The sequence below is a fragment of the Plasmodium gallinaceum genome, assembly GCF_900005855.1.
Source record: "Plasmodium gallinaceum strain 8A genome assembly, contig: PGAL8A_v1_32, whole genome shotgun sequence".
NCBI lineage: Eukaryota > Apicomplexa > Aconoidasida > Haemosporida > Plasmodiidae > Plasmodium > Plasmodium gallinaceum.
Genome location: NW_021628338.1, coordinates 266,293 through 278,515, shown reverse-complemented (window position 1 = coordinate 278,515; position 12,223 = coordinate 266,293). Strand labels below are relative to the sequence as shown.

Genomic DNA, 12,223 nt, shown 5'->3' with positions numbered 1-12,223 from the left:
AAAAAAAAAAAAAAAAAAAAAAAAAGAATATAAATACATATATTTTTTTTTTTATTTATATAATCAAAAATAAAAATAGTCTACTGAAAATAAAAAATACGTATATGTATTTTTAAATATATGTTATATATTATTTTATTCATGCATTAATTTTTTTTTTTTTTTTTTTTTCTATATGAGCTTAAAACAAAATTTTAATGATAAACGGTAATTTTTTTTTTTAAAAATTTCTCTTTTAAACAACATAGATGAAAGTATGTTTCACTTTTCCTTTTTATATAAATTTTTTTTTTTTTAATTTGTTATTTTAAATTTTTCATAGATTCATGTGTTAATTTACTTTAAAGAATTATTTTTTTTTTTTACATTGTATTTATATAAATATACTTATCTATATAAAATTCATTTATTTGTTAATTTTTAATAAAACATAAGTTTCTTAAAAAGTTTTTTAATATATTTAAATTAAAAAGAATCCCAAAAAAAAAAAAAAAAAAAAAAAAATTAATTAAAATATAAGTATAACATATCTGTTATGTGAAATTATAGATTATTTGAAACAATGAAAAATTATAAAATTTATATAGATATTATTTTTAAATAAATTATTGTTTTAGTTTTTTTTCTAAAACATTTAAATAAATATATATAAATACTACATAATAAATGAAAAATAAAAAAAAAAAAAAATAAAAACATAAAAATGGGTGATATAGATCGCAAAATTAAAGATATATGTATTCTATTAAATAGTAACAATGAAAAAAAAATACAGATAGGATTAAAAAATTTGTGTTTATTCATTGAACATAATAATACTATTAATGATAAAAAATATGATTATTTTGTTGATATAATACTAGAAAATAATTATTCAGATGTAATTATATTTGTTTTGTCAAGGGAAGTTGAGAAAAGTAAATTATCAAAATTACAACATGAAATTAATTTAGAATATGTTGAAATTATATTTTTTACGTTAAATTGGGTTTTATGTAATAAATTTAAAGAAAATTACGGAAATGAAGAAAATGGAAGAATAAATATAAAAGAAAAATTTGAAAAATCATTGAATTTTATTAATATTGGATTATTCTTATGTGAAACTTTAGATTTTATTGAAGTAACTATTTTAAATAAATTTAGTTATAATAGAATATTTATTTTAAAAACTATTTTTTATTTTTTATTATTTCATGATAAATTCCATCACATGTTTTTTAATTCCACCTTATTATTTAACTTAATTAAGTTAAAAAAAAACATCAACAATATTACTGAGTTGGAAAATAAAAATGAATTAAAAGAAAAAAAAGAAGAAAAGAGAGTAATGCTTTCAATTAAAAATGTAGAAAAACAAAAAAAAATATTCAAAGCGGATTGGTTAGAAAAAGAATTAATTTTTTTATATAAATTTTTAGTTATTAAAAATATAAGAAATGAAAGTAATCAAAATATAATTAATACTATAAAAAATTGTAGTTTTTGTAGTGAGTTACTAATAAAAAAACAAAATGGGAAAAATAAAATATATAAAGAAAAAGTAATAGATTCAGAAAAAGAAAGAAAATTAGAGGTAAATAAAAATGAATTTGAAATAGTTAGAGTGTCCATATTAATTTATTCTTTATATCGTTACTTATTTATCTCAAAAAATAATAATTTGTATAAATATTTTGATAATATATGTGAGGAATTATACGAAATATTTATTGAATGTAATGAGAATATTAGATACTATATTTTGTTATCCTTATATGAACTTTTAAAAAAAAGTGAAAATTATAAATATATGAATATTTTTAATATTTTGATCAAATTATTAGGTTTATTTTTAAATGATACTCAAAATGATATTGATACTTCGTTGCTTTTTTTTATAAATAATCTATTAAAAGACAAAAAATTTAATATTATTTATAAAAATGACAAGTTTAATTATCATTACATATTTCTTTTAAAAAATTCTAATAATAAAATAAGTGACTATAAATTGCAAACAGAAAAAAAAAAAAAAGAGAAAAAATATTACTTGGTATTAAGTAATAATAAAAACAATGAATTGTTAGTTATGAATGATTATAGTGATTTAATAAAAAGTATTAAAATGATGAAAAATAAAAATTTTATTGAAATAAATAATATTTTTCTTTTAAAAATAAAAAAAAAGGAAATTCATAGAATTTGTTTAATTTTTAAGATTTTAGAATTGTATATAGATGCATGCCTTACTGAAACAAAACAATTTTTAATTTATTATCCTTTGAAAGAAAATAATAATCTTAATAATAAGAAGAAAATAATTAATAATAGAGTTTATGATAATTTTTTTACATTTTTAACTGAATTAAAAATAAAGTATTTTATAAATCATTATGTGATTATTAAAACTATAGAAAAATATCAACATTTTATTAGTTTATATTACAAGAATAATAAAAATTTTATAATAAATTTTGATAATACTCTATTTTTATTTTTATTTCTTAACTTATTTATTGATTTAAATAAAATTTTCTTTACATATAATGTTCAATTAAAAGAAAAAAAGAAAACAACAGTTGAAAATAGAGTATTTAATGACATATTTACTACTCTAATGAAAGAAATGAAAATAAACAACTTTTGTGATTTCATTTTAAATAGAGAACATATGATTGAAGGAAAATACATAAATAAAGACAAAAACGATGAAAATGAAAATGAAAATGAAAATAAAAATGAAAATAAAAATGAAAATAAAAATGAAAATAAAAATGAAAATGAAAATAAAAATGAAAATAAAAATACTTTTATTATACAAAGTAAAAAGAGAAAAATGATGAATATTAAAGAAAAAAAAGAAGAATTAAAAAAAGAAAAAAAAAGAAAAATATTGGAAGAAACAAATAGTATAAACGAAAGTAAGTTAGATAAAAAAAAAGAAGAAGAAATAAAAAGTATTAATAATGAAAATAATTTTTTTATACATTTTAAAAAAGAAAATGCCTTTGAAAAATATTTACATAATTATAAATATATTTATAAAAAAATTAATATTGATGCAATAAGAAATACCGAGTTTCTTAATTTATTTAAAGAATTAATAAACTATAGAATACTTTTAGAATTTTATAAAAAAAAAAAAATGATATATATAAACAATAATGAAATAATAGATGATGAGAATATTTTAATTCAAAATATCAAACATTTTAATGACTATAAGTATCACTTTGAAAATGAAATAAATTATAATAATAAATTAAAGGAAGTAATATATTTTTTTATACCTATGAATGTAACTAAATTTTTATTAAGAATAACAAAAAAAGACAAGAATCATTATTATAGTTATTTTATTATATCATACATGTACTATTGTATGGAAATATATAAATGTATATCATTATTTATTTTGTCTATTGATTCTTTTATAAACATACCAAAGGGAATAAATAAAATAAAGTTGCTTAAAAGTATAAGATTAGATCTATCGGGTTATTTTTATAATTTAATTTCTTCTTACCATATGTTCGATATCTCTTATATAAACAAAAATATATTAAACAATATTCAAGAGAATGTGTTGAATAAAGATAAAAATAATAAAAAAAATATATCTTCATATAAAAAAAATGGAGAATATGAATATACTGATAATGATTCAGATGATTACATTTTTAATATTAACATAAATGATAAGGTAATGGAATTAACAGATAATAATAGAAAAGAAGATGATAATATATTAAGTTTACATTATTTTTTAAATAATGTTAGCATAGATAAAGATAATTTACATATATTCTATTTTATTCTTGTTAAAAATTATATTAATTTATTCGATGAATGTGAATTGAAAAAAAAATTATTGAATGAATTATATAATAGGAAAAAGATTATTGAAATAAAAGATTTTTCTTTATTTTATAATATTAACGAAAATATATATAAAATATTTATGAAAATATTGGTTAAAAATTGTTATTTTACTGTTGAAAATTTTAATTTTTTGGATAATTTATTTTTTATTTTTATTTATTACAGAAAAAAGTTTACTGAAGGAGATGAAAAAAGCAGAAAGTGTTATGAAAAATATTATTATTACATAGAAATATTTTTATGTAAATTATTAAAAAAAACAAACTATTTTGATTCAAAAAATTTTGATGATTTAAATTTATTTTTTAATTATTTAAGGAAGATATATAATTTAAGAGAATTTATTATTTTTTTGTCTTTATTTTATAGAATTTTTAATTTATGTAAAAACAAATTAAAATTCTTAGAAAATCTAAATACAAAAGAAAGAAATAAAAATATGTATAACTGTGAGTCATCTGTGTTTTTAAATTTTATAATTGAATTTTTTTTTACAAATAATTTAAATAGTCTACTAAATGGAGTACCAATGCTAAAAGTTATCAAAGATAACAAAGAAGAAAAACATGTAAAAAATACTATTGATGATACATTCAATTATACTGTAGATGATGTTGTAAAAGTATATATAAATTATATAAATTTTATTAAATATACATTATTAATTAATCCATATATTTATTATAATTTTAAAGAAAAATTAAAAAAAAAGAAGAATATAGAAGAATTATTTTATTCTTTTACAAAAAAAAAAGAATTGATACTAAATGTAGAATATAATTTCATTGATAATAAAAGTGATAATAATACGAACATTTGTAATAGTTTAGATAATAATAATATTAAAGAAAATAAAAAAAATTCATTAAATTTAGTAAATGAGAAACATATAGCATGTTATAATGAAATAAAACAACAAAATAGAGCATTTAGTACCTTTTTAAAATTTCAAAAAAATTTAAAATTATTTTTAAAGGCGATTAAAAATATTAAAAGTAAAAAGAAACTATCCAAATATCATTTGAATATGGATAAAACATTTATTAAGAGAAATAAAATAATTTTTTTTACAGATTTTTTAATATATCAGAAGGATATACATATAAAAAATAATATGAATGAAAATTTTTTTAAAAATATATTAAATAAAAGCAAAAATATTTTGAGTATTTTTTTTAATGATGATATTACTTATAACTTTATAATTAGAAATGAAGAGGAATTATATTACAGTATGTGTAATATTATATGTGTTTTATACAATTATTATTTCCTTATTTACATATATATAAGTGAAAATAATAATGTTAATATAAATATTTTATTATTTTTAATAAACAAAATTAACGAAATTTTAAAATTATATTTGTACATTTCTTCTGATATAAATAAGAATTTTAGTTTATTTCTAAAACGAACAGGAAGATATGAAGACATAGAAAATATAACATTGTACAATATTGATTTACAAAAACGTGGTTTTTATTCAAATAATTTTTTTTTAAAAATTAACAATTTAAAAAAAAAAAATTTTATATTATTCATCAATATATTAAAAAAGGGATTATTTAAGAAATTGTTACAATATTTAGAGACAATATATATAACAAATAAGCATATATATGAAGATTTTTATTATTTAAATTTATGTTTTATTAATACAAATGCAAATATTATAAGTTTAAAAAAAAAAAAACATATAAAATTAATAATTCGAAATTTAATTTTTATGGAAGAAATAATTTTAAGACAAGATGATGATAAAAATAATACATTTTTTAAAAAAAAAGTATCTTTTATGATTTTGTTTTTATTAAAAAAATTAGAAAAGAAGGATTTTTTTATAAATAAGTTAGTTAACAATTATTGTAATAATAAGAATATTATAGATAACACAAAAAGAAATAATATGTGCGTTAGTAAAAATATAAATTTTTTTTTACAACAAATCATTTATTTTTTTATTTATTATATAGTTAATGAAAACTCCCAAATTAATTCGAAAATTTTTAAAAGTGTACCACATTTAATTAAAATAATAATGGAAAATAAATTTATAGATATACAAACATTTAATATTTGCAACGAATTATGCAAATTATTCATAAGTAAGTGTTATAATAACTATTCAATAAATGATGATATAATAAAAAAAATATTGATACAAGAATTAAATATAAACAATAATATTTCGATGTGTAATAAAATTAAAAATAACCAAATAAATTTACTAAATGATAAAGTAGTAGAAAGAAATTTAAAAGTATTCATTATTTATAATTATATCAAATTCTTTGATATAGAAGAATTTAAAAGGAAAAATATAAATATGAACAAAGAAAATGTTATTATTATGAATCTTATTTATCTGATAAAAAATAATAATTCATCATTCTTAAAAGAAAATTCTTTAAATTTTTTAGATAATTTACAATATGAAAAGATATTTAATTTAAGTAAAAAAAGTTTTTCTAATGTTATTGCAAAAAAGTATTTAAAAAAAATTACTTATGCTTATGAAAACGTTCATGAAAAAAATAAAATAAGTTTTCTTCTATTAAATACAAAACAGTTAAATAATAAAAATTGTTTATATATAGCTTTATGTATTTTATTTTTTTTAGAGAAAATTCTTAATAAAAAAAAAAGAGCATTTCTTTTTAAGAGGTATAATAAATCAGTTATAAGGAGAATATGTAAAATAATTTTTTTTTATTTTTATGACAATTTTTATAAAAATGATATACATAATGAGCTTATTGTAAAAGCATATGGAAAAATAATTAATTTTACTTTTAAACGAATTTTTAAAAAATTAAAAGGAAAAAAAACAACACAAAATGAATGTCCAATAAAAAACAATAAAGAAATTGATAATTCTGAACAAAAAAAAACTGAATTTATGAAAAATCATTATCATGAGAGTATTAATAATGATAATACTATCGATGGTACGAATTATAATAACAGTTACATTAATGTTAACAATAAAAATAATTGTAATATCAATGTTAATAATAATTTTCATATAGATAATAATAATATACATAATGACAATTTAAAATATAATAAAAATTATATAAATTTTATATCAAAAAAAAAAAATGATTATGATATATTACTAGTATTATTAATAAATTTGTTAAACAAAAATAAAAAAAAGTTTAAAATAGAAAAATTAATAGAAAAATATTTTTACTCATTATTAATTCATATATCATTTATAAATAATAGAAAGAAAATATATAATTTCCATTATGGAAATATTATGAAAAAGTATATTAATATGACTAATGAATTTTATTTTAACAGTTTAGAAAAATATAAAAAAACATATATATTATTTGATTTATATTTTTCATTATTTAAATATATGAAATTAAGAAATTTAAATATTTTAAATATGATTGAAATTTTTTTTAAAGATATTTATATAGAAGAAATTATCATATCACAAATAGAGGAATATAAAAGAAGAAAAAAAAAAAATGAAAAGAAATTAATTTTTATATTGAAAGTAATAAAAATTTTTTATGAGGAATGGTATAGTTTATCTAAAAATAAAATTACAAGACAAGTAATATATTTAAAGATGTTAAATAAAAAATTATTTAGTGAATTAAAAAAAATGTATAGTTATACCATAACAACTATTAATATTCATATAAGAAATATATTTTTTGTAGATTTATTTAATTATCTTAAATCTATTACTATGAATAGTATATTAGATAATAAATTAATTGATGAGATTTTAAAATTTAAAGAGTTTAATTTGAATCATGATAATGATTACAATTGGTTAAATATGAACACTAACATGATAAATAAAACGTGTTTATATTTTTATACAAATGAGAATATACTAAAAAAAATAGAAAATAGTGAAAATGATTTTTTATTTTTTATGAATATGAATAACTCAAGAAAAAACGAGAATTTAATTAATAATATAGAAAATTACAATGATAATGAAAATGGAAATATAAAAAATAAATTTAGCGAAAACATGAACAAATTAGATAACAATAAAAATAATTACTATTATAAGAATTATACAAATAATAATTTTTTAGGCGAAAATGAAAAAGAATCATTTAAGTATAATGATAACATAAATAATGGTGAATTAGAAAAAAAAGAAATATTTTTAAAAAATAGTAGTAAAAGCTTTTATTGTATATTAAGCCAAAATGAATTTACAAAAAATGAAACTTATTTTTTAACATACAAAAATAAATTTAAAGAAAATGTATATGATTATTTGTTTTTGCTTTGTATAATTGTTAGTAAATTAATATTTTGTTTTATATTAATGGCAGAAAAATTAAGAATATTTTTTTATCATTTTAGAATTTTATATACTTATAATAATGAAAAAATGTTTTTAAATTTTGATTTATTAAGAATGCAAGAAATCAATAGAAAAATAAAAAATTACATAAAGAAATATCCAGACATTTATTTTTATATAGATTATGATAATAATATTGAAGAAAAAAGAGTTAATAATGACAATTCATTTTTTTATAATAACGAAAATATTTTAGATAAAAACTATAGTATTATGGAATCAAGTAATAATTTAAATGTTAATACTTGTTATATTAAAAATAAAAAAATTATAAATTACGATGAAGAGAAAGAGCATTTTAATCATTTGAAAAAAAATGAAAATAATGAAAATTGTAAATTTTGTATAAAATTTAAACAGGTGCATAACATTAATAAATCAAAAAGAATTTTAAATTTATTTGAAAAGGAAGAAAAAATAAATATTAAAAATATGATATATTATGGAAAAACAGTTAGAACTAATATATTTTTATTATGCCCATATGAAAATAATTTATATGAAAACTGTAATACTTTTATTGATGATGAGGAAAATATAAATAATAAGGAACATAATTTTGTAGATAATGAATGTAATAATATTAATGATATTGTTTTAAATACTACTACTACTACTACTAATAATAATAATAATAATAATAGTAACAGTGTTGTTAATGGTGATTTTACCAATAATTCAAATAAAAATAATTATAAAAATTTAAATAAAAATGAAAAAGTAATAAATAAAATAAATTCATATTGCATAGTTAGTAATAACGAATTATTATATGGAAAGAAAACAAAAGAAAATCATTTTATGAAAAATTATAAAAAAATAATAGATAAATATTTTTTAAATGATATTGATTTCTTTGGAAAATGGATAAAATGTTTTTCTATGAATGCATTAAAAATATTGATATTTTGTTTAAGTAGCAATGATTTAATTGTAAGAATGATTAGTATCAAAGGTCTATCTATTTTTTTTCAATTATTAGAAAATTCTTTTTTACTATATAAAATTAGAAAGAAATTAAGTTCCTTTAATAGAAACAGTACAGAAAATGAAAACAAAGAAAAAAGTACATTTTTAAAAAAAAACAACAACAAAAAAAAAAAATTAATAATTCCTTTTAAAGAATTATTTTTTTTATATTTTTTTATGAAAAAACTAAAATACTCGGTAGATCCTAATTCATATTATATTAACCCATGCGTAGCTTCTTATTCTTTTTTTTTTATAAATGAATTATACAAAAAATCAAGCATTATTACCACTTTAAAAAATATGATTAAAAATAAAGTTTTTTCAATTCATTTTTTTCATTCATATTTAAATAATTTATTTAATAGTAATAACTATATTTCATTAAATATAATTAACTTTTTTATTATTTCTAATCAAGCTCTTTTTTCTACCAGTAATAAATTAAAAAATTGTGATGAGGAAAATGAAGAAAACAATAGGAGTTATGCTGAAAATGATGAGAACACTTTTCATTATGAGAAAAATAATAATTCAAAAAAAGAAGAATGTAATATAAATTATTCAAAGCAAACAAGCAATGTTGTTAGTAAAAGTTTTTATGCAACCTCTCACTTTAGTAACAGAATGATTCATGATTTTGATAATGATGATAATTTAGAAGAAATAAATGATGAAAATACGATAATTAAAAAAGATAATGAAATTATAGATAAATTACTATATATTAATAGTAATTATAAAAATGCAATAAAAATGATTTACAATATTTTAAATAAAAATAGCATTTTTGAAATTTATTTATCTGTATTTTTTAATAATTATATAAATCATAATTTATTAAAAAAATTTCTAATATTACTCATTACTTCAAGCAATATTCTGAATATACAAGATATAGAATGTGATGATAATAATGTAATTAATTATTTCAAAAGTAATAATAATAACAATAATGATTTTAAAATACTTGATAATGATAACAATTATTTTAATAATCATGATTTTACAAATTGTAATAATGATAATTATTATGAAAAGAATGATAATTATTATGAAAAGAATGATAATTATTATTATGAAAAGAATGAAAATAATTTTAGTAATAATGATATGTTTAATTATGATAACAAAAATGTAAGCAATTTCAATAGTTATAATAACATAAATAATGATGATAGTTATATAGACTATTATTTTAAAAACAACTTAATTCTTAAATTAATAACAAAAAATAATATTTTATTGTGGTTAGATTCTATCATGCATCAAAAACTGTTTCTTGAAGAAATGACAATCCAATATCCCACATCTTTTATATTTCCAATTTTAAATTTTTATGATTTAATAAATATAAATGAAAAATATTATATGAATTATATTTGTAGTAATATAAAATGTTTAGAAGATAAACAAAGGTATTTGTGTTGTTTAAAAAATGAGGATAATTCTAATTCAAATATTATAAATTTTTATTCAAATAAAGAAATTTATGAAAATTTTAAGGGAAACAAACAGGCAGTTAAAGTAAAAGACACTTTTATAAATTCTACTTTAAATGAAGATGATGGAAAAAAAAATGAAAATAAATGGAAAATTATTTCTTTAAATAATAATAACATAAAAAATGAGATATTAAAAAAAGAGGAAGATGCTATTTTTAATAAAAATAGTAACTATATAACAGCTAGTGAATATTTAGAAAAAATAATAAAGAAAAAGTATATAATTGGATACAGTTTTAAAGAAAGTTATGAGAAGATATCAGAATTATTTTTTTATTTATCTTTATTTATAAATAACATTGTAACTAATTTGTTTTATTCATGTTTAGATTACTCGAATATTTTTAATAACATGTTATTAAGTAGAGAAAAAAAAATAATTAAACATTTTATATTAAAAAATGCATATAAAATAATACATAAAGTAGATAACAAATTCGAAATATGGAATTACTGGTATAATATTTTTCATAAATCAATTTCTTTTAAAATTAGAAATTTTCTTTTTATTGATAATGAAGGGAAATTGAAAAATACAAGCTTAAATATATTTCCTCATTTAATTAAAATTATAAGGAATTTAATTAGGAGCTTATATTATATTTTTTTTAATTTATTTCATAAAGAATATTTTACGCTGTTTATTCATTCAAAAAAAAATAAAAAATCAATTTCTAAAAAAATTTGTAATATGAAGAATTACCATGTAAATAATTTAAAAATATGTAAAACATTTTTGAAATATATTTATTTAATATTTAATATTTTATTTAACATATGTACAAATTTATTTGATAAAAACGAGTCAAATAGTAATTTATTTAACAACTTTATTTCGACAAAAGTAGTTGTAGAAAATTTTTTTATTAATGAAGATATAAGTTTAATTATTAATGAAATTATAGTTTTTTTTGAAAATGTTGTAGTAATTTATAATTATTTGAATTTACGATTCTTAAAAATCTCAAAAAAAGTTGATACTAAATATGAAATTGATAAGTTAAAAAAGGAAGAAAAAAAAAAAAATAAAAATAAAAATAAAAATACAAAAGAAAGGAAAAAGGAAAAATCAATTAAAACTTTTCATATAGATGATCATAAAAACTTATTAAAAGAAACTTTTAATAAATCACCAAATTTTTCAAATTATTATTTGTATAAAAAAATTATATTATTCACCTTAAGTATGATACATAAAAACTGTTATAAAAATAGCAAATATTTCCATTATATATTTTTAAATAAATTAATAACAATATATCATTTCTTAAAACCAAATTATATAACAAAAGTTTATTTATATATATATGAAACATTTAACATAATAAAAAAAGACAAATTTGAAGCTTTGTTAAAACAAATTTTATAATATATTGCAGATTTTGTTATATAAAAAGGGGATGCTTTATGAATACAAATTTTTAAAGATATTTTCATATATAACTTTTTATAATATTTAAGAAATTTTTTTTTTATTTACTGAAAAAAATTATAAAAAATAATTAAAATTTTGTTGTATAAAGTTTATATA

The 12,223-nt window shown here is 15.2% G+C and overlaps 1 protein-coding gene across 1 annotated transcript; it reads left to right on the top strand.

The window, feature by feature from the left end:
* Positions 1-703: 703 nt before the first annotated feature.
* PGAL8A_00044000 (conserved Plasmodium protein, unknown function) lies at positions 704-12,061 on the top strand (the record flags this gene model as incomplete). Its single annotated transcript, XM_028674456.1, has 1 exon — positions 704-12,061. One exon carries the CDS (start codon positions 704-706, stop codon positions 12,059-12,061), a length of 11,358 nt encoding a protein of 3,785 aa, XP_028530806.1.
* Between the last annotated feature and the right edge of the window lie 162 nt (positions 12,062-12,223).